At 39.0% G+C, this 25,000-nt stretch overlaps 1 protein-coding gene across 3 annotated transcripts in view; it reads left to right on the top strand.

Moving 5' to 3' along the window:
* The window catches only part of RHOBTB2 (Rho related BTB domain containing 2), a 323,120-nt gene that overhangs the window by 10,240 nt on the left and 287,880 nt on the right, over nt 1-25,000 (top strand). For all 3 annotated transcript variants that reach the window (XM_044082960.1, XM_044082959.1, XM_044082964.1), the window contains exon 2: nt 22,568-22,682. In XM_044082960.1, coding sequence (XP_043938895.1) covers nt 22,654-22,682 — 29 coding nt within the window. In that variant the 5' untranslated portion in view covers nt 22,568-22,653. The remainder of the gene's footprint in view (nt 1-22,567; nt 22,683-25,000) is intronic.

Raw genomic sequence — 25,000 nt, 5'->3', positions numbered from 1 at the left:
AAGCTACTAGCAAAACTTGGGGATGGAGAGGAAGGAATATGGCTAGACAGTAGAGAAGCTAGAGGTCCTCTCACTTGGGAAAACAAAAGGCAGAGGGAGCCATGATAATGGTGCACCATGTTAGGGAAAAAGTAGGGGTCATTCTGATCAAGAAAGACAGACGGGAAGGAAGAGAAATAAACATCATAGTGCAGGAACTAACTTTTTCTGAGATAACAGAAAACTCTTTTTCACAGAGCAGGTTGTAGAGCCATAAAATGGACTGCAAGGGTGAACAGTGTACAGGGTGTCTATAGAGGCATTACAGAGGGCATGAGACAGGTGGCAAAAAGGTAGGGGAGAGGTGGGAGTGGAAGGAAACTACATTGCTAAGGCACTTGAAAAAGGACCTAGACATACTTGTCTCTTGCCAGCAAGCAAAAGTAATGTATTATGATATAAATGTCTTATAAGTAAACATGTAACTTTAACCCTGATCTGCCTCAGATGATACATGCTTTGGAATGATTACTTACAGTGTAAAAGTTCTTGTCAGACATTGGTTATTACTGTATGTTAACCAAAAATGGATGCAACAAAATTAAGACACAGATGCTAAGATGAAAACACTGTACCCTGGGTCATCTGGAGGAAAAAATATAAAGAGCATAAAGCACTACCCAGCAGATACCTTGTTAATTACAAATATTAAAGCACAATTAGTAGGACAAAAGCAGTATTTCCGTAATGGAAAAAACATAAGAAGTTGCTCTAAAATATACATTTAAAACATAGTACTCTCACCCAATACAAAGGATAATGAGGGAAATGTACTCTCAAGCGAGGAAAGTGTGTTGAGCACATGGAAAAAAATACTTTGAGGGGCTGATGAATGAAGAGAATGAGAGGGAGAGAAGGTTGGATGATGTAGGGATAGTGAATCATGAAGTGCAGTGGATTAGCAAGGAGGAAGTAAGGATAGCTATGAAGAGGATGAAGAATGGAAAGGCTGTTGGTCCAGATGACATACCTGAGGAAGCATGGAGGTGTTTAGGTGAAATGGCAGTGGAGTTTTTAACTAGATTATTTAATGAAATCTTGGAAAGTGAGAGGATGCCTGAGGAATGGAGAAAAAGTGTTTTGGTACTGATTTTTAAGAATAAGGGTGATATGCAGAGCTGTAGTAACTACAGAGGGATTAAATTAATCAGTCACAGCATGAAGTTATGGGAAAGAGTAGTGGAAGCTAGGTTAAGAAGGGAGGTAATGATTAGTGATCAGCAGTATGGTTTCATGCCAGGAAAGAGCACTACAGATGCAATGTTTACTCTGAGAGTGTTGATGGAGAAATACAGAGAAGGTCAGAAGGAGTTGCATTGTGTCTTTGTGGACTTAGAGAAAGCATATGACAGGGTGCCTAGAGAGGAGTTGTGGTATTGTATGAGGAAGTCAGGAGTGTCAGAGAAGTATGTAAGAGTGGTACAGGATATGTAAGAGGGTAGTGTGACAGCAATGAGGTCTGTGGTGGGAGTGACAGATACGTTTAAGGTGGAGATGGGATTACATCAAGGATCAACTCTGAGCCCTTTCTTATTTGCAATGGTGATGGATAGATTGACAGATGAGATCAGACAGGAGTCCCCGTGGACTATGATGTTTACAGATGACATTGTGATCTGTACTGAGAGTAGGGAACAGGTGGAGGAGACCCTGGAGAGGTGGAGATATGCTTTAGAGAGAAAAGGAATGAAGGTCAGCAGGACTAAGACAGAATATGTGTGTGTGTGAATGAGAGGGAGGATAGAGGAATGGTGAGGATGCAGGGAGTAGAGGTGGGGAAAGTGGATGAGTTTAAATACTTGGGATCAACAGTTCAGAGTAATGGTGAGTGTGAAAGAGAGGTGAAGAAGAGAGTACAGGCAGCATGGAGTGGGTGGAGAAGAGTGTCAGGGGTGATTTGTGAAGACGAGTACCAGTAAGAGTGAAAGGGTAGATCTAGAAGAGGGTAGTGAGACCAGCTATGTTATATGGGTTGGAGACAGTGGCATTGACAAAAAGGCAGGAGTCAGAGCTTGATGTGGCAGAGTTGAAGATATTAAGATTTGCACTGGGTGTGACGAGGGTGGACAGGATTAGGAATAAGTATATTAGAGGGTCAGCCCGGGTTGGAAGGTTTGGAGACAAAGCCAGAGAGGCAAGATTACGTTGGTTTGGACATGTGCTGAGGAGGGATGCAGAGTATATTGGGAAAAAGATGCTAAAGATGAAGCTGCCAGGTAACAGGAAAAGAGGAAGACCTAAGATAAGTCTGTGGCAGCAGTGTGTTTTTAGCAGGAGCACTTCTTGCTATTCCTGTTTATATGTATACCATAGCATTTCAAAGCACTGTGGAAGTTTTTTTTTTAATCTGTAATTAAAATTGTTGAATAACAGACATACTGGAATACAAGACAGAATAATCTGTCAATTTGTATGTCTAAAGTGTAGTAAATTATTATCATTTGTAAATGCTAAACTCATGCCATTTATGGATGTGGTGAGAGAGGACATGCAGGTGGTTGGTGTGACAGAGCAAGATGCAGAGGACAGGAAGAAATGGAAACAGTTGATCTGCTGTGGCGACCCCTAACAGGAGCAGCCGAAAGAAGAAGACTCTCACCCAATACAATATATTTACAAAATGTTGAGGAATGTGTAATTTCCCACAAACACTGTAATTAACAGGCAAAACAGTATAGCTGAAAGTTGTCTGGGAGTATCATTTAGGTAATAATCTGCTAGTTAACATTAAATTGCATGTGAAGGAGACAGCGGCTCAGCAGTGCAAAGGTGTACTTTAAGTGATGTGTGACTGCATTTACATACATGGAGTGTACTGTAGGGGTTTACAAATGGTAAAGCAGTCAGCTAAACTAAGAGACCGAAATGCTTAGCAGGCAATAGGCTGAACTTATGCATCAATATTGCTACAGGGGTACATAATTAAATGGAAAGCAAATACATAATGGCTACTGGTCAGAGCGAAAAAGGCAGCCTGATGTGGATTTGTAACTGTGACGCCCTGCCCACTGAGAAGTATAACCAGGACTGGGGCAGGTGCAGCTATGTGTAGAGTGAAACAGGAGGAGGGTTACTGGGTAATAAGAGTTAATGAGGATGACTGAAGCTGATTTATATTGAAAAAAAACCCAGATGAGAATTAAAATGACTAGCAACACTATTAGGGTTATAGACTCTCATTACTGGGCATCTGAAATAAGTACAGTAAGCAGAATGTTACATAGTAATTTTGGAAGAACATTGCTGCTACAACTCCATGTGCATTCACTGAAGATTCTATGAGACATATGGGCATAGCCTAGAGACAGGAAACCCAAGAATACATACAGCAGACTAAGGGGTATGGAGTAGTAGAAGCTAAAATATAATCAGCTGACCTCACCTCCTCAGAAGTTTGCAGAAGTTACCAGGAGTGTTATTTACTTATCATAAGTACCAGTACATCAGTGTGAGGGGGCATCCGTGGTACCCCAGTACACCGGTGTGAAGGGGCATTCATGGTACCCCAGTACATCAGTGTGAGGGGACTGACATGGTATCCCAGTACACCAGTGTGAAGGACAGCCATGGTACCCCAGTACATCAGTGTGAAGGGACAGCCATGGTACCCCAGTACACCGGTGTGAGGGGACAGCCATGGTACCCCAGTACACCAGTGTGAGGGGACAGCCATGGTACCCCAGTACACCGGTGTGAAGGGACAGCCATGGTACCCCAGTACATCAGTGTGAGGGGACAGCCATGGTACCCCAGTACATCAGTGTGAGGGGACAGCCATGGTACCCTAGTACACTGGTGTGAAGGGGTATCCATGGTATGCTGGTACACCGGTGTGAGGGGACAGCCATGGTACCCCAGTACACCGGTGTGAAGGGACAGCCATGGTACCCCAGTACACTGGTGAAGGGGCATTCATGGTACCCCAGTACACCAGTATGTAGGAGCATCTATGGACCCCAGTATACCAGTGTCAAGGGGCATCCATGATACCCCAGTACACCAGTGTGAAGGGGCATTCATGGTACCCCAGTACATCAGTGTGAAGGGACAGTCATGGTACCCCAGTACACCGGTGTGAAGGGGCATTCATGGTACCCCAGTACATCAGTGTGAAGGGACAGCCATGGTACCCCAGTACACCAGTGTGACGGGACAGACGTGGTACCCCAGTACACCGGTGTGAAGGGGTATTCATGGTATCCCAGTACACCAGTGTGAAAGGGTATTCATGGTATCCCCGTATACCAGTGTGAAGGGGCATTCATGGTACCCCAGAACACCAGTATGTAGGAGCATCTATGGACCCCAGTATACCAGTGTCAAGGGGCATTCATGGTACCCCAGTACACCAGTGTCAAGGGCATTCATGATACCCCAGTTCACCAGTGTGAAGGGACAGACATGGTACCCCAGTACACCAGTGTGACGGGGTATTCATGGTATCCCAGTACACCAGTGTGAAGGGGTATTCATGGTATCCCAGTACACCAGTGTGAAGGGGCATTCATGGTACCCCATTACACCAGTATGTAGGAGCATCTATGGACCCCAGTATACCAGTGTCAAGGGGCATTCATGGTACCCCAGTACACCAGTTTGAAGGGGTATTCATGGTACCCCAGTACACCAGTGTGAAGGGGCATCCATGGTACCTCAGTATACCGGTGTGAAGGGGCATTCATGGTACCCCAGTACATCAGTGTGAAGGGACAGACATGGTACCCCAGTACACCAGTGTGGAGGGGTATTCATGGTATCCCAGTACACCAGTGTGAAGGGGTATTCATGGTATCTCAGTACACCAGTGTGAAGGGGCATTCTTGGTACCCCAGTACACCAGTATGTAGGAGCATCTATGGACCCCAGTATACCAGTGTCAAGGGGCATTCATGGTACGCCAGTACACCAGTGCGAAGGGGCATCCATGGTACCCCAGTACACCAGTGTGAAGGGGCATTCATGGTACCCCAGTACATCACTGTGCAGGGACATTCATGGACCCCAGTACACCAGTGTGAAGAGGCATTTAAGGTACTCCAGTACACCAGTGTGAAGGGACAGTCAGGATACCCCAGTACACTAGTGTGAAGGGGCATTCAAGGTACTCCAGTACACCAGTGTGAAGGGGCATTCAGGATACCCCAGTACACTAGTGTGAAGGGATATTCATGGCATCCCAGTACATTAGTGTGAAGGGGCATTCCTGATACCACTGTGCTGGTAAGACGCTGTATACTAAATGCCATTGCTGTACTGCTAATAATACAGCTGTGTATGGGGGACCTCACAGTACCCCCTCACCACTGCGTGGTGTATTCATGCTAACCTGAAATCTGTCAGTACAGAAGGACATTCATGCTAGTACTGGACCACTGAGAAGAGCCTTTCTGGTGACATCCACTACATCACTGTGACTGAGCATTCATGCAGCCAGTACACCTGTGCAAGAGGGATCTCACGATACCAAGCACCACTGCCACATGCAGTACTCATACTATCCCCACGTCTGCCAGTGCACAAGGATCCCCATGCTGTCATTGTGCCCCTCCAGTGAGACCTTCCAGCTAACATCTATTGCACCACTGCTCAGGGGTAGCTCTGTTAACTGACAACTACTTGTGCAGTGTCATGCCTGGTGACTACCACTGCACCAGTGTAAAGGGGCACTTACATTAACTACACTGCAGGGGGGTTAGTGCAGAAGGCAGCACTGTCACTAACTGTATCACTGCAGAGGTCTGCATGATTCCTTTTATTTAATGATTCTCTGACTACTCACCACTATTTGCTCAATGTAAAGGAGTATTTCTTGTAATACATTATGTGCTACCTACCGCCCCTCTACCAGTAATACTGATGCAACAGAAACAGTCAAATTGCTTCCTGTAGTATAGATATAGAAAACAATATATTTGTTTTCTTTGGTCATCCTAAAATTCCAGAAATATTTTTCAGGTCTATCCTAATCATTGTGTAGAACAGCTGCCAGCATGACTTCTGTTTCCTTCAATTTTTGAAAAAAATGCTAATGTCAGTTTGGTGCTAAATGTCTTGTATCTGTACATGGTAACACTTTCAGAATTTGCATATTATGTGTTTAGTGTTTACCTGCTAATATATCAAACCAATCAAAAGCATATCAAATAACAAACACAAAGACAAAACTGTGGCCAAAGGAAAAAAAAAATTAGTTCTAAAGAATACTCACAACCTAACAAACCAGTTTTATGAAAGACAACTGGGCTCAGATGACGCAGTCACAGTAACATAGCTTTGATAAGAGACACAATGCCTCTGGGGCTGTGCTTTCAATAAATGTTGAAAAGGTATTCAGACAAGCCAGCCAACCATACGCACTTCTGTTTTCTGTCCTGTACTCCCATTAGCTTCCGACTTCCTCAATTATCTCTTCACTGTATATCACGGGCTTGTTTTCTGAACTGTAACTTTAATTCACAGTGCTTTTTACGACCAGTAGTACAACAACAAAGTATATATTATGTTAACAGCTATGTCCTTATTTTAAATGGTGTTGAAACCTGAAACCTCAGAACCACATTGGTTGCATGTCACTTTTGTGTCCACACATGATGAAAAAGAGGGTTTGTACTGCAGTAACTTAACTAGCATGCCCTGAGCTATGAATGGATAGGAAAATGGAAATTCACCCCTGAGTCTGGCCCCCATGACTCTGAGGGGCAGAAGCAGACAGTAACTATGCCAGTCTAATGTATCACCCCCCCCACACACATAACCTTTAGAAACCTCCTAACTAAAATACCCCATCCTAATAAATGCCCTTACTGCATAGGGACATTACTGAGTTGGATTGTGCAGCTAGACTTATTAAGGTGTGGTGGTCATTAGCCTAGTATATACCTGTGAAACTATACTTTAGTCAAAAGTCAAGGGCACACTTAACCCGAACATGATTCAACATTTCTAATACCAGCAGCTAGACACCTACTCCTGACAAATGGCAGGGTACATCACTGGCTGGACACGTACTCCTGGCAAATGGCAGGGTATGTCACTGGCTGGACACCTACTCCTGACAAATGGCAGGGTACATCACTGGCTGGACACCTACTCCTAACAAATGGCAGGGTATGTCACTGGCTGGACACCTACTCCTGACAAATGGCAGGGTATGTCACTGGCTGAGCACGTACTCCTAACAAATGGCAGGGTATGTCACTGGCTGGACACCTACTCCTGACAAATGGCAGGGTATGTCACTGGCTGGACACCTACTCCTGACAAATGGCAGGGTATGTCACTGGCTGGACACCTACTCCTGACAAATGGCAGGGTATGTCACTGGCTGGACACCTACTCCTGACAAATGGCAGGGTATGTCACTGGCTGGACACCTACTCCTGACAAATGGCAGGGTATGTCACTGGCTGGACACCTACTCCTGACAAATGGCAGGGTATGTCACTAGCACAAGCCCTACTGTTTGTTGGTTGGGAATGGACAGCATCTGGATATGCCATATAAGTTTCTGCAGCTAGGAGCTGCTGTTTGCAGTAGCTTTTAAATAGGTCTTTAGTGTTACTGCCCTAACTCACTGCTGAGTAGGTGCTAGGATTTGAAGACTTTTGTGCTATCATTTACCCATCTTAATCTGGTGCCACAAAATATGTTATGCACACAAAGAGGGCACAACAGGATGTGGCAGAACTGTATTGGGCTCTGCCAGTGCCAAGGACTCTGGTGCCTTAGCTACTGCACCAGTATACGTGGATTACAGTCTATCGTCTGCAAAGGATGCCCAGTATCATTTGACCTAATCGATCAATATTAGAATAGTCAGGCCTTCAACACCCTCCCTCACTGCTGTTACGGCAGCAGTGCTATATATTTTCAGGAGAAATTTACAATCTGGACACTTCAGATTAATATATCGATAATCCTTTAGAACAGCATGAACCATAAGTTATGCAGTAATAATCAAGATTAAATAAGAAGTTATGCAGTAATAGTCAAATAACATGGTTGAGGTCTGCATCCTACTATAGCAAGTTCACATTCATTTCAGCATCACTAACTTATGAGCTGCCAATTAGTGAAGGAGGAAAGTGAGTTACACTGTGACATAGTGAGGTGGTCCTTAAACTAGGCTTCAAAACAGGGAGAGCTTTTATGGCAACGGAGACAAGATCAGTAGAAATAATGAAACAGACTCTAAGGATATGGGAGAATTACTTCTACAACAGAATTATTTGTACAAGTTTAGAGGTATGACGAGCTGAAAGAGAAAGATCGAGAAAGACAGAAGCAGAAGGACAGAAGGAGTGATTTATCATTGCCTAAATAGCAGTTGAACCTCAGGCAGCCTGCCGACCTGACGCTGTACTTCTTGTAACATACATCCCCCATTTTGGCTTTTAAAATATTATCTCTAGTTTTTAGAAAACATCAATAAAATAAAACTTGGACTCATGAATTTCTATTAATGTTTTACGATTTATAATTTACAAATATTAAAAATACCATTATACTTAAATATACTGTGTATTTCACTTACACTTTTAAGTTTGACTCTGCCATAAATTCTCTGTACTTGCTATATATTATGTCACACATTTGGTGAAGAAAGGCTGAAGGATATGTGATGCGATATATACAGTCCTAAAGTTCTGAAACACCTGAAGAAAACATTTAAAACATTATGATGTTCAGAACTTGAAAATCATCTAATGTAAATACATATTTAAATGTCATTGAAACCTTACCTGTTATCCTTGTTCTCTCTTACCTTTGTCCCGTTTGAACCCCGCGATCACTCACAAGGGACTTTAATAACATATTTAAATTATATTAAATTGAATATGAAGCTAAATTAAGGTAACCATTTAAAAAAAATACACTTAGACTCAACTTCCAGAGAAACATTGCTGTTATTCATCAGAAATTCTCAACCATAAACTGGGCACCATTCATGAGAAACACAGACTGTAGTTTAGAGATTCAGTTCCAACAGACCTCCATCAACAACTGGAAACCAAACACTTTCCTAAGTCATGAGACTAATAAAAATCAAACAAGGCCATTGGCTATCTAGAGAATTATCGGGTCTATATTGAATCACCGAACGCTTAGAAAAGCGAACGCTGATTCATCAACCCCATGTAAGCAAAAGCTTACAATCTCGAACACTCAGAACAGTGATTTTTTTTCCCAGGGAAAAAAATCGTTGTTCCGTAAAACACACACACAACATATGCACACCACAAACCATTTCTAATGTGGGGGGCTATGCCCCCACCCCCCTACTTAAATATACTAACTCCGAGACCGCACTACAGTAATGAAGAAGGCAAAATACTGAAGGCAGCCAAGCGATTTCTTTCCCAGGGAAAGAATTTGCTTATATGCCGCTTCAGTATTTCGCCGTTTCACACTATAAAGTTCGATATAGACGCATTTGAAAGAATGCATCTTCGATCAGCTAATAGGGAACCAAATTATCAGCCCTTTACAGACTCAGAAAGATCACCACAGCAAACTTAGCTAAAAGTTGCTACTAGAAAACATAAAGCATGTATCACCAATCAAGCCAAACTACTGCTCACAAAAAAACAATATCAGTTTCGCAACTTTGTTAGTCAAATAACAGGTCATGCTCCTAATTACATTGTTCTTTCCTCCTAAGGATTCCTCTCAGCTGCAGATTTCTTTAATGAATCCACTAAACCGTCTCCCTTGGCTATGACAGATGATAACCCTTACAACATCTCCCTGAGATACCCTCTACGCCATCTCTTCTATTTCAAGTCTATAAAAAAATGAATTTGTGAACCTTATCGACCAAATCCTTGCTAATACTCTTACAGGTACAAATGGAACACTTACAAGGCTCACTTTTTTATGAAAAGATCATAGATCTGATCCCTGTCCAACATTTTTACAACTTTTGCCTGACTAAAAATGTCCTGCCATTATTAAGTAACAACAATCATAAAACCCACTCTTAAAGTTTTAAACTAGGCTCAGCAAATCATTTTAGACCAATGTTCATATTACCCACCTTAGGTAAAATACATGAAAAACTTGTATGCTCTTAGCAAAGTGAATACATGGCTCGGACACAAACAGCTTGGATATTTGGTCAGGGAGACATACAATGACCACTTTTTACACCTTTACAGATGATATCTTGCATAGAATGGACAAAAACAACCTTAGACACTCGTTTTTAGGCTTCATCCTGGAACATCACGTGCTACTACTTATTACAGTAGGAATAAATACCTGAGTCTGTTATTTGTTTACAGATTGTCTGATAACAAAGGCTATTTAGATCAAGTAGGTCTTATGACTCCTACACAGATCTGTCTTTTCTCCAGATCCACCAATATCCCATTCATCTTGATTGCCAATATCATAGAGGTATGCAGCTCTGGCAAGTCAACACTCCAGTAAAAAACAATTAAAACAAGACTCTTAACAATCTTATCTTAAATGCACATACACACAAAACACGATTTTTGGAACTAAGCCAAAACACTTCTTAGTCCCACATGACTGGAAAATACTGTGCAATAACCATGAATCCCTAGAGACAACCAAACATTTCAGATACCTTGGCATACAGTTAGACCACACATTAAATTTCCATTATCATAAAAACTACCAAAGCCAAAATAAATACTTCTTGTGGGAAAATAATATATCCAATTTTTTTAGGTATGGGATGCTGGATTGGCAATATGTAAAAGGAGTCTTCCTTGACCAACTGTGTGTGCGTGTGTGTGTGTGTGTGTGTGTGTGTGTGTGTGTGTGTGTGTGTGTGTGTGTGTGTGTGTGTGTGTGTATATATATATATATATATATATATATATATATATATATATATATATATATATATATGAGCATATCTAAACAATCCTACCTTGGTTTGTGATCTATTGTGGAGTTGACTGGTAAGAGAAGTTTTATTTGAATTTATATTTTATTTGTGTTCAGTGTTTTTCACTATTTGTAGGTAGGAATGGATTGCTTGTTAACAAGATTTACTTTGTGATTTATTGATCTTTACTGTTAAAAAAAGTGTGACTGCGAGCGATAGTAAGGAATTACAGCTTTTGTCTGGACTGCGAGCGATAGTAAGGAATTAGAGCTTTTATCTGGACTGCGAGCAATAGTAAGGAATTACAGCTTTTGTCTGGACTGCGAGTGATAGTAAGAAATTACAGCTTTTGTCTGGACTGCGAGCGATAGTAAGGAATTACAGCTTTTGTCTGGACTGCGAGCGATAGTAAGGAATTACAGCTTTTGTCTGGACTGCGAGCGATAGTAAGGAATTACAGCTTTTGTCTGGACTGCGAACGATAGTAAGGAATTACAGCTTTTGTCTGGACTGCGAGCGATAGTAAGGAATTACAGCTTTTGTCTGGCTTGCAGAACTTATATGGTCAGAACAACTTTACTGTACTTACTTTATTATTTAGTTGTAATATTGCTGGTGTGATTTTTTGTTACAGAAGTTGATTTAAGTTCTCTTTGAATTCTGTGGTTACTGATTTTGATTAGTCTTTTCTTTTACAATATTTTACTCATTTGAAGCTGAATATGGATTCCTTAAATGAGTTTGCAATTAATGATTTGCTAATGTACAAATATCTTATACAGTGTAATACATGCAATGCATATTTAAAGGTAACAGCTGATAATATTGGTGATCTGTGCTCCTCTTGTCAAAAGTTGGATAATTTTCTTGCCATTATTTGAAGTAAATCTCGACTTAATGATGGTGATTGCACTTGTGCAGTTGGCATGGCTTGGAGAACTGTTGTTTCATATATTAATGACTGGACTGGTGACAGAATGTTAGGCATAGAACAAGAACACATTTAGGAAATGATGCATCTGTTGTCTGTAAAGATCATTCAACCTCTATGAAACAAGACGATGCCCCTGACAACTATGGAATTCTCGATGCAAGTATTCAGCAATCTGAGGATCCAGATTGTTTAGAAGGAAACAAAAAAAAAGAAAGAAAGGAAGAAGTTCACAACAAATAAAGAGTAAAAAAAACTGATTAATGTCTGTAAAGTAAAGAGAATATGTACTAAAAAGGGCACTGCTTTGTTGCGTAACACATAGATTACAGGGAATGATAATATTTTTCTATCAGAAAACCTCCAATCTACAGAAAAAGACATCATTTTTCCAAAAGAGAAGGTAGAAAAAAGAGGCAAGGAGCAGGTAAAAAGGAAGAAATCAAAACTGAACATTGAAGGATTGAAGAACATTACTGTAAGAAAAAAGAAGAGAAATTAGCTGTTAACTACATGGCTCCAGCTGTGGATTTACAATGCCAGCTGGATAAGACTTTAATACGCAATGAAAACAGTGGGATTAATAAGACTAATGGTGATGAAGATTTATCCTTCGTAACAATTGCTAGAGCAGATATCACTGTATTAGAACGCAATCACCACAAAAAATAAACAAATAAATAAAAGTATTAAAACAAAACAACAGGCTACTGACCCACACAAGTTGATTTCTCTCTAGTGCCTCTGCCAAACAGCCTTCAAGGATTTACTGTATTAGAAGTTGAAGATTCTTCAGATCTGGTCAGCAAAGATATTCTTGTAACTGGAGATTCAATTATTAGAGAAACTGATACTTAAATTTGCAGAGAAGAAAATGAACATTTAATAGTGTTATGCTTACCAGGAGCAAAAATAGAAGATGTGAGACAAGACTTGGAACAACTTAATGTAAGGAAGTATGAATATGTTTTTATTCATGGCAGTACAAATGATGCCATCCACAAGGATTCTCTGACTGTGCGTAGGGAACTGACAGCCCTCTTAGTATAGCTTGTACTGGTGTAAGGACATATTTTTTACAAGTCACCTATAGAAAGGATAGTCAGGTCACTGTGAATAAAAAGATTTTTTGGGTAAATACCTACATGGAAAAATGTCCTGTTTTAAAAATGGAAATGTGTAGAGCATCCAAGCCTAGTTTTGGGCACACGTGTTCAGAGAGGATGGCATGCATTTGTCAAGGTCAGGGAAAAGAATGTTTGCAGCAGATATTTTGCAACATTAGACAAACACTAGGCAGGATTTTTGCCAGGATGAAAATTTAACAGTTCACAGACAGCAACATTTGATGCATCTCTGATGGTTGTTAATGCTGGGAGCATTAATAATAAAGTTTTTCTATTGGAAAATTTGCTACGTTCCCATAAGATTGATGCTATTTGTTTGTAAATAACAGTTAAAGGACAATGACTGGAAACCAATTCTGTCAGGGTATAAATGTTTTTACTGTAACCGACATTCTAACAAAAAATCAGGTGGAAGTGTTATGATAGAGATTGGGGAACAGAAGAGAAATTACTGGGGACAGTAAATAGGTTGAGGCAATAGGATGAGGAGATGGTACAAAACATACTAAAGGAAATAGAGTTTAGTTAAGGGGAAGAAAGAGGATGAGAGGGAGAGGATGGGGTTAGAGGGAGAGGACAGTGGTGGGGACATTCAGGGGCAGTCATTACAGGGGCAGATCCAGGACTTTAGCAGAAATTCCTTTAAAGCTGTTTTGAAACTAGATGGGCTGCTAAGGGAGCGTATGTGGAGAGGGAGTTTATTCCCGGCAGAGCAGACTGAGTGACTATATAATATTTTGCCACTGGATTTGTTGGGTTTTGAGGTATGAAGCAAGAGTTGGTCAGAGCTACGTAGGTCACGATTAGGAATATAGGGAAAGATAAGGTTTGCCAGAGATGGGTAGGCAAGGGGTTGGTGAATGAGAGAGTGGGCCATGTGGAACTGTAAGAGGAGGAGTTGATCTTGATATTCCAGCCAGTGTAGTTTTTTAAGGAAAGACAGTGATGAAACCTATAGGGGAGATTACTGGCAATCTGGCTATTTTGTTATAAGTGAGCTCAAGTTTGTTGGAAAGATTCTTTTGGAGGTGAGTAAAGATAGGGGAGGCATATAGTAAGGTGGTGAGAAGGTAAGCTTGAGCTAAGGGCAATTTAGATTCAGGAGTTAAGAATTTTTTGTTCCTATACAGAATGCCAAGTTTTTGGTGTGTCTTTTTAATACAGTTGTCGATGTGGATGTTGAATTTGAGTTCATCTATGTACACCCCAAGGAGTTTAGAATGAGATTCGACTTTGATAGAAGTGTTGCTGCGAGAGGAGACAGATAATGAGGGTCTGAGGTGTTGGAGAGGTTTAGAAAGGAAAAGCAGTAGTTTAGTTTTGTTAGGGTTAAGGAGCAGTTGATTGGGAGAGAACCATTTTTCAACTGAGAGCAGAGATTCTTGAGTAATGGTTAGTAGGTGAGATAGATTATCAGATGTAGAGATGATAGTTGAGTTATCAGCATATTGTATGAGAGTGGAGTGGGGGCAGGAATGAAAAAGGTTATTGGTAAAGATATTGAATAGGAGGGGCCTTAGGATGGAGCCTTGGGGAGCCCCGGTGCAAATGGAGAAGAAAGGGGAGGTATCAGATAGCCATTTGACAGACTGTAGACGTTCAGATATGTAACTAGAGAACCAGCTGAGAGAAGAGTTGCTGAGGTTAAGGTGAGTTAGTTTGGAGAGAAGGAGATTGTGGGATACAGTGTCAAAGACTTTATAAATAAAATAAATAAATATAAACACGAAAAATGGTTGACCAACAAAAAGTACTTACACAGCTGACTGCAGCCGCTCTTCTTCCAGCCAGAAGCCAGGTAGCTGCTTATGTATTTTGAATGAAGAACTGGGTCCCCTCTTAAAAGAACTATTCCATCACTGGGATTTTTACTTAGGTTAGGCTGCAATCACCTCAGTTATTGGGAGAATTAAGCAATTACTCAATTTCCCATGTGAAAAGAAAAGACTGGACTCCCTTCATTAAGTATTTGGCACTGAAATAAATATACATTTCAGTCCTGTTTCTCTATAAGACATGCTGTACTCTTCTCATCTTCTTATCACTTTATTCCTCTTAACTTTTGCATTCTAATACCATTTGTGCAGCCATTATTTTTTTTCTTAACACTAGTACTCTCTCTTTTATAATTTGTGTAACTATGGAATTTCTTGGTCCATTTTCCCCATGTCTGTATGGAAGGAGGTTCAATAAAACAAATAAGCAAATGAGATGGTGCTTTGTTGGCTATCTCATGCCATAATAAGATTTTTTGTCATTTACTTCCTGCACATATAAATGTATATAGACCTCATGGCATCTGCTATGCGTAAAAATTATTTCTACCTTTACCAAGCAGAAAATATGACCTACTTTACTGTAACATCCTTAGAAGGATGGAACGAGTCCATCTGTAAAGATTTACCATGCACATGTTACGTAGTTCAGCATATGTGACCTACTTTACTGTAACATCCTTAGAAGGATGGAACGAGTCCATCTGTAAAGATTTACCATGCACATGTTACGTAGTTCAGCATATATGATCTACTTTACTGTAACATCCTTAGAAGGATGGAACGAGTCCATCTGTAAAGATTTACCATGCACATGTTACGTAGTTCAGCATATATGATCTACTTTACTGTAACATCCTTAGAAGGATGGAACGAGTCCATCTGTAAAGATTTACCATGCACATGTTGCGTAGTTCAGCATATATGATCTACTTTACAGTAACAGCCTTAGAAGGCTGGAACAAGTCCATCTGTAAAGATTTACCATGCACATGTCACATAGTCCAGCATATATGACCTACTTTACTGTAACATCCTTAGAAGGATGGAACGAGTCCATCTGTAAAGATTTACCATGCACATGTCACATAGTTCAGCATATATGACCTACTTTACTGTAACATCCTTAGAAGGATGGAACGAGTCCATCTGTAAAGATTTACCATGCACATGTCACATAGTTCAGCATATATGACCTACTTTACTGTAACATCCTTAGAAGGATGGAACGAGTCCATCTGTAAAGATTTACCATGCACATGTCACATAGTTCAGCATATGTGACCTACTTTACTGTAACATCCTTAGAAGGATGGAACGAGTCCATCTGTAAAGATTTACCATGCACATGTCACATAGTTCAGCATATGTGACCTACTTTACTGTAACATCCTTAGAAGGATGGAACGAGTCCATCTGTAAAGATTTACCATGCACATGCCACATAGTTCAGCATATGTGACCTACTTTACTGTAACATCCTTAGAAGGATGGAACGAGTCCATCTGTAAAGATTTACCATGCACATGTTACGTAGTTCAGCATATATGATCTACTTTACAGTAACAGCCTTAGAAGGCTGGAATGAGTCCATCTGTAAAGATTTACCATGCACATGTTACGTAGTTCAGCATATATGACCTACTTTACTGTAACATCCTTAGAAGGCTGGAATGAGTCCATCTGTAAAGATTTACCATGCACATGTTACGTAGTTCAGCATATATGACCTACTTTACTGTAACATGTAAATATGTTGTAATTAATTTATATGTAAATTGTTAATCGCTATGTAATCCAATGTAACTACTGTCTGTCTGTTTTAACTGTGGAGCTTTTCTCCCCGGGCCTCCGCTGAAAATGGACGTAATTCCAGTCGGGCACTCCCGGTCAACAAATATAAATAAATAAATAAATAAATAAATAAACATCCTTAGAAGGATGGAACAAGTCCATCTGTAAAGATTTTCCATGCATTTGTCAGATAGTTCAGCGTCAAGCTTCATTAAGCAGAAAAGGTACATGTTCCCAAGGAGAAAGAAATGCATTGTCTGTGAAACTTCTGCATACCAGCCAGCAATGTGAAGACAAGCAGACTGTATGTTAAAAAAGTCATAACTATCATGCCCTTCTTATGACAAAGGACAATTCTATTGATTTTTTTTTTGCTAGTGAAGAATTTTAATTTTAACAACAATAATTTTATAAATGTAATTTTAATTAATATAATGTGTTGCTATGACATGTGATCTAAAAATGCTGTTGGATAACACTGTAGCATTTTCAGGCAGTTCTTATTAGCCTGAGTAAGGGTACACCAGGGATACCCTACAGCATGCAAACTACCACAGGCAGTATTGTCATCTATATGCATGTGCATCTTTATTAAATCAGAAACAAGTTTGAATGCTTTTGTCTAATGTTCAAGACTTACTCAGTATCATTGGGTGCCTGCTTTCCAGCATACAAATAGATGCACAATGAACTCTGCATACTTAGTGGCTTGGGGAAGAGAATACACTGAAAACAGGTGAATGCCACTATGTATGGACTTTAGTTGGAACTGTGAACCAAAGAACTTGCTTGTGCTGACTTGAAAAAAAGTTAATAATTCAGTCTGAACAGATGCTTGTGACAATTAGTTAGGGATTTATGCAAATATAAAAAGATTACCTAAATCAGTCAATAGAAAGGGACAGGAAGGGAACTAAAATCAGTAGGTAATATTCAGTATTTCAAAGTATTAGTAAGGCTAAAAACTTTTTATCCAAATAATAACTTTGTTTGCAAAAAAAAAAAAAAATATATATATATATATATATATATATATATATATAAATCACAAGGAATCAGCAAGCAAAATGTTACTTTTGATTTTACAGAATTGTATTGCTTTCATAAGCAATTTCATAACCCCCCCCCCACACACACACACACACACATGCTCAGACTTGTGGTGGCATAATGCTTAAGAACTTCACAGTCTTTTTTTAAATACACCTTTATCGAATTACCACATGTAGCATAAGCAAATTTACATTTACACAAAAGTAATTAAACTGTACTAACAAATTAACATTTACAAGCATTATACTTCATGTATATAGGTTCGTAGGTTGGTAGTAGGCTATTGGCCCTAGGGCCTCTGCAAGCCTAGCCATAACAATTCCCTGGATATTTCTTCCCACAATATTTACTTCTCTGGACCCCAGTCTAGCAGGGCGACTGACATAATCCCCAGGGTGAATTTCCTATCTCCCATCCAATCATCAAGGTTCCTTTTGAAGAGGGCCAATGAGGCGCTCTGCTTGACATGTATGGGCAGTCTATTCCAGAGTATGGGGAGTCTCTGGGTCAGGAACCTATCCCTCCAGCATGTTTTGTTCATTGTGATGACAAGGTTTAGATCCCTGAAGCATGTGGCTCTGATGGATTGGGATTTCTTTAAGTGGAGCATGTCCAACAGCTCAGAGTTTGACATGGCTTTGTATGTTAAGCAGAGATCGCCTCTGAGTAGACGATATGCCACAGAGTTTAGCTGGAGTTTTTTTAGTCGGTCAGCATATGGCATCTGCTTTAGGCTTGTGATTCTTTTAGTGAGGTATTTCTGTGGCCTTTCCAGCTGTTGCAGATGTCTTTCTATATATCATATAACCTAAGCAAGATTACATAAATTATTCAATTCCTCCCCCTTTTTTAAATAAGAAACATCTTTATTAAACCATCACTCACAACATAAGAAATCATACAGTTTTATAAATGAAAACAAACCACACCGACACAATCCTAGTTCCAAGCATTTTACATCACAAACCATACTGACATACTCCTAGCTGCAAACATTATACATCGCTTATAATCTACCCAATCATTTTCTGTTAAACATTACATAGCTCGTTTAAGTCCTGCCTTCTTTTAAACCTTATTCCTACCCTGTATGTATTGTTCCCACAATTCCCATTTTTCCTATGTAATTTGCTCCTATCCTTTTGTAAACATTTCAATTGCAGTTGTTTTATCCCTGTTATTATATTCACTACTTATAGTTGGTTTAGATTTTGATTACCATTTTCTAGTAATTACTTTTTTGGCAGCCACCATAATTTTCACAGCAAAGCCTTACCATGTCTAGGCAATTCCATTTCTGTATCATAGCTCAGAAAAATCATCTCCCTCGTCACACCAATTGACCCACCCAGCATCTCCGTCAATGCATCCCACAGGGAATCCTTAAAGTCCGCCAACCCAGCATACTCCCAGAAAATATGTTCCCAAGTACCTCTTTTCTTCCCTGTCATACCTCCAGCATTTGCTGTCTACCTTTCATTTAGGATTCCCCCTATTTATTTCTGTTTGCCTATACTCTGATACCAATCCTTGATAGGGAAGGCAATCTTTAATCTGCAGTCCAAATAAATACTTGGCCTCTTCCCATTCTATTACCTTTTCCTCTTTAGTTATTTGCTCCTAATACCTTGGTTCCTTTGCCAATTTTCTCCAATAAATTCCAGCCTCCTCTTGCCTATTGTCTATATCCCTAATATCAGTCATCCCTATCGGCAGAATCTCCTTTCTCCATTCCCATGCTGGCTTAGTTCTTAGAATACTTCCTGCTACTTTATGGATATAATATTCTGTATGATTCTTCAGTTTACATAGTGTTTGATCTTTACCAGGGGAAATTGGATACACTTAAAATGGCCTACAAGAGCAACTAGCTAAGTACTTCTCTATGAATCTATGAACCTAAGTACTAACAGCAGTAGCAAATAACTGAAACTGATTTCACAATTGAAATAAAAAAGATCACATTGGAATAACATATAGCATTTTGCTCATCATAAAAAAGTTATTTACATTTCCTTACCAAGCTCTATTAGAAGCATTAGCAAACAATTAAAATTGATTTTACCTAAGTCAACTTAAGACATCCATGCCTTGCAGTTTATGAACATGAGGAAAGAATATACAGCAACTTAAATTGTTTGTGAGGATACAACACACAACATTTTCTACCTGATTAAAATAAGGTACCACTGGCACAGCATGATTTGATGAAAAAGTTAACTGGAACAACACAACACACCATATTTTGCGTATGATACAAAAAGTCAGTTTTATCACATTGATTTGAGGACTGCTGTTAGAAGCATTAGCACATGACCAAAAATTATTTTACCCAAGCGAAGCTGTAAACATTTTGCTTTGATAGTTTATTATCATGAGAAAGCAACCTGTGGTAGTTTAAAGTCATTGTGAAGTACCAACATGCAGCATTTTTCTCTTGATTAAAGAAGTGCCGGTAGTTTATTTTGCTCATATGGAAATGTACACATTTCTCTTAATAAAAAGTAATTTACAGTTGTAATAGATTTTTTCCCTGAGTTGAGCTGTAACATTCTTGTTTTGCAGTTTATGGTCACAGGGTAGACACATACACCATTTGTTTTGGGTTAAAAAAACATTGCTAGAGCTGCCAGAAGCAATAACAGACACTGCCACAGACTCAGTGCTTAAGCAGTATGAGGTTGATTAAAACAGCTGTATTGCTTTGCCAAGTACTATTTGTATTTAAAACAACTGAAACTGACTTGGCATGTCTCAAAGAAAAAATGATCAAAGGTAAGCTGCATGAAGCATATTGTTCTTGATATAAAACTTCATTTGCATTGATTTCATAAGCCCTTTCAGAAGCACTATCAAATAATTTGAATCATGGTTGCCTAAGCTGAGATGAAATATTTATGCATTGCAGTTTATTGTAATTGAGAAGCAACATACAGTATTTTGCTCTCATTTAAAAAAATAATCTTTCTTATTGGATATTGCCCTTTATGTTCAGTCTGATTTACAAGTTAATATCGCAAGTTGTCACAACCTTGTGCACTGATTTTTGCTGTTTGCTGCCACTTGTAATTTAGACCAGTAGTATTAAAGCAATCATGACACCTTTATAGAAGATATGCCTTTGATGTTAATGACAGATGGCTTCTCTAATTTGATGTCACTGAGCAATAACTAACAGCTGAACACTGAAGCTGTAATACTTACTCAGCACAGCTGAGCAAACATTCCTAGTGGGTGAATATGTTTTTTTAAGGATGGAGCTAATAGTCCCTTTTACTGATAGTGAGATGAATCAATATATTGGCTTGTGCATGTGCAGCAAGTCAACACAAAAATCAGAAATGCCAGTTTGTCCCAGCGAGATAAAACAGTGGAACATGAAGGTGTTGTGATTGCCTTTTATTGGACCAGTATATACATTACATTGTATACTACTTAGGCTTTTACACTGTGTAAACCCCATCAGAAATCTCCATGAAAAAGGGCTTAGGTAGTTGTGCTGCAAATATTACAGTACTCAAATAAAATTTATCTTATCACCCCTGTGTTTTAAATGTGCTAATCTTGTACATTTCAATCCAGACCACACTGCATGTAGAGGTGTTAGGCACATTTCAGGAGAAGGCAGGGTACATATTCCAATAAAAGGTTGAAAAGCAGAGGGCTGTTTTATAGGTGGATCCAAAGGGATTACATGAATAGAGATATTCTCATTTATACTGTAAAATATTCAGAGATAGTATTTTTTATAGTTTGGTAAGGAGACAGCATATGTTAGGCAGAGGTACATCTTTTCAAGGCCAGTTCCGAAACTCTAAAATGAATAATGAATTTGTTCAAAGATGCATCCCTTGTTGTCAGACTTTGTAGTGAGAAGTCAAAATTTGTCTGCTGGATATATAGTCACAGGGGATCACTACATAATCTCAATTGTCTGAAATAGTTTAGATTTGTGTGTTTGTGTTCTGGGGAAGGTGTGCGTGTGTGTGTGTGTGTGTGTGTGTGTGTGTGTGTGTGTGTGTGTGTGTGTGTGTGTGTGTGTGTGTTGAGTGTAGTTTTCAGTAGTTTGAATTTCGCAGTTTTGATGTTTCAGTATTTTAGTGGTATTTGGTCTCGGGATTTTGGGAGTCAGTAGTTTGGGTTTTCGGGATTTGGTAGTGGCTCCAGTCATACATAATTATTGTAACATTTATGCCAAAATAACTACGTATCTCTAATGCAAGCATTGTTCATTCAGATTGCTGCTTGGGGAGTGACTGCCAAATGTTATTAATATCAAGAACTAGCAGTATTCAACTAACAGAAGAATGCTATCATTCTCAGTCCAGGATCGTAACTGTTCCAGTAGTACACTAAACAGATACAAGTCATAGTTTCTCCGAATAGTCAAAATTAAGATCTGGAGAGCAGGATACTGTAATAGTCAAGTACCAGTGTTACAAATAATGACATTTTGTGACTTTGAGTAGAGGTAATAATTTCTCTATATTTACCCTACTTACCAGAAATTTGTCAAAACAAGTAGTTTCCAAAGCTACAATCTGTTATTTTTTTCTGTTTATCTAAATGTTGTGACCATCCCTATAATGAATCCTTTTTTTTTCTACAAAACCAAGGAGTAAACAGGAATGCAGTCAGCCTTTGGGCAGTGTGACTTTTGCCAGCATGTCATATTGGTGCAAAAAGTAGCAAAAGTATGTAGTCACTATTTCTTAACTGGCACTTAACTAACTCACATGATCACAAATATGACAGACAAACAGAATGCCAAGTTTCCACCCTGTCAGCTGATATTCTTTAATTACAACTGATGAAAAATTCAATAACTAATTTACCTTTTATGTATTTTTACTGATTTGCTGTAGAAATGAACACAAGAAAACAAACATTGAATTTCAGAGGATTTTAAACAGCTGTAGTAGAAGCTGCATATTAGAAGTAGAATATGTACAATAAAATTATTATCCCTTTCTAATTCTGTTTTCTCTAGGGACTGTGGTACAATTATTCTGCAAGGATAGAGTGAGGAAACAAATTTTAAATCATTGCAAATCACACTGAACAAAGAAAGCAGCCATGGAGATCCCTGCTTCAGAGTACAATGTGTAAGTACCACTCTCCCTTACCAGTGATGTAAATATTTCTATAGAAACTTTTCAAGTGAGAGTTGTAGAGCTTTAACAAAAACAATCTAGTAAGAATGCTGAAACTTGTATATCCATGCAGGAATTCTATAAATCTGAGTTGTTGTTGCCAGTCAGATGTAGCACTGAGTACCACCCAATAAATAAATGAATGTTATCACTTTTATTACGGTGTGCCAAAACATAGGCAAAAAATGCAAATAGAAAATATGACAGGACATTTTGGTGAATAAATGTGAAAGTATTGTGTTACTGGGGGATGATTTGCAGTTTTGCGCCAACATGGAATTGTTCATTCCATGTTGGACCGTTAAGGTATTTTTCTGGTTAGAAATAAAATGGGCATGTTAAAATGAGTGGACACATAGTAGTGCTTGTGGCTGTAAGTACTGTTCTGATACACCAGTTTGGGAATATATGTGCTGGTCAGAAAAATGTGGTGGCATTTAATCACTGAAGGATGTGGATACTACTCAGGTATGTCTGCGTTTGTACATTCTGTAACTGCTGAGTTCTATCCTTCAAATATCAGGAAACGGAACCTCTGAGTGCCATTATGAAAAATCAGTATGGGAACATGCTGTGAAATATGAAAACATTAAAATGTGGTCTAGAACTGCAAAAAACTTGTATAAGAAAAAAACAATAATCTCTTGTGCTACAAACAATTCAGAAGCATTTGTAACCTGAAAGTGTAAATTGATTTATTATAAAATTGTACTATGGTTCTAGAATTTATTTGGTATGTTTTCTGAATGTTTGTTTTTTAAGCATGGATTTAACTGCCTCATTTGCAGACCTCAGTGTCTGCTTTTAAAGAAGGATACAGTTCTGAATGAGGAGGTACTGCTTTTAAAGAAGGGTGCAGTTGTGAATGAGGAGGTACCGCAGGAATATGCAGTTGTGGTTGTACTTCATAAATGGGGAGGCTACAAGTACCGTTCTGTTTTCTACTTAAACTAATGTTCATGGATCCTCTTTTAATTTGCCACTGTGCACATCCCAATCAGATGATAGAAGGGCATTGTTTCTGATCTTATGTGGACTGTCTCCAATAAGTGAGTTCAAATGTGTACACACTGCATCCGGATAAAGGGGTTGTTGTTTGGGTGTAAAAGTATTGTAAGCATTTCATAACTGGAGCAGGCAAGTGCTTCTGCTATGCTAGGGTACCAATTACTCATACCATACAGTGGGGAGATGTGGGTGCCTAGTTTGCATACCTGTACATGAGATAGGTGATCACAACATTGTCCTAGCAGAGTGATATCTGCATACCTTTACTAGGAGGTACATATATCATTCCAGTACACAAACATGTGTGTATGGCGTGCAAAGAGGTATGACTAACAGCGACAGGTGACAATGTGTTAACTCTGTCTGTATATGGGAAACTACTGAAACAGTGAGCATGCCACAGCTAAAGCTTAACATATATAGTACAAAATAATAATGCTTATTATCATAAAACTGTAAAATGTAATGTATTTAAGCCAATTTAAAAGGTACAAGTATTTACACCAGAACCCCTTGATAGTGTGTTCTACTTAATGAATAGCATATAAAAGTGTTAAAGATATAGAACCATTTAATAAAATGTAGCCTTTCAATGAAAAATGCATAATAACGTTTTAGAGATAATACACAAATACAAAAAGTAAAGAGGAGAAAATTAAACCTTATCTGTATGATTTTGTACAAACTTCCACTGACATGTAGATGGAAATACAAGAACTAAAAATTAACATGCTTCAACTTGTATATAAGGCTTACACCCTTAACAGCAGAGTTGTAATTAATTTCATCAGCATGTAGAAAATACTGTGAAACACAGTATAACTGACTATAAGAGTCAAGAAGCTTTGCATTTGTATGAATGTACCTGTTCACTGCTTTCAAACAGACCTTACTTTATGCCTCTTCTTTCAGTATTCAGATTTGTTAAGCAATGTGATAATACAACTGGCCCTTTGAAATGGAATACAAACCCATGGCTGGTCACATGATATATTTGCCAAGTTGAAAGTTGCAGTGCACTTGAACTAAGTGTTTTTGTGAAGAACCTATGTCCCATTGCACCCTCACTGTGGGGGCTCTTCCCATATCTGTAGACTTTATTTTTTCTCATTTTGACTTGATTCTAAGTAGTTTGGTTTTGAGGGGGAACCAACTTTTCCATTTTAATGTTGGAGTTAGTATATTTAGAGTGCAAAGGGATCAGAGAGGTACAGCTCCGGATCAGGGTTGCAAGGAGATGTAGCGTCCAGCAAAAATAAAAC

The sequence above is a fragment of the Protopterus annectens genome, chromosome 9.part0, assembly GCF_019279795.1.
Source record: "Protopterus annectens isolate FY-2018-M chromosome 9.part0, PAN1.0, whole genome shotgun sequence".
In the NCBI taxonomy this organism is placed as follows: Eukaryota; Metazoa; Chordata; order Ceratodontiformes; family Protopteridae; genus Protopterus; species Protopterus annectens.
This window is presented reverse-complemented; position numbering and strand designations above follow the sequence as displayed.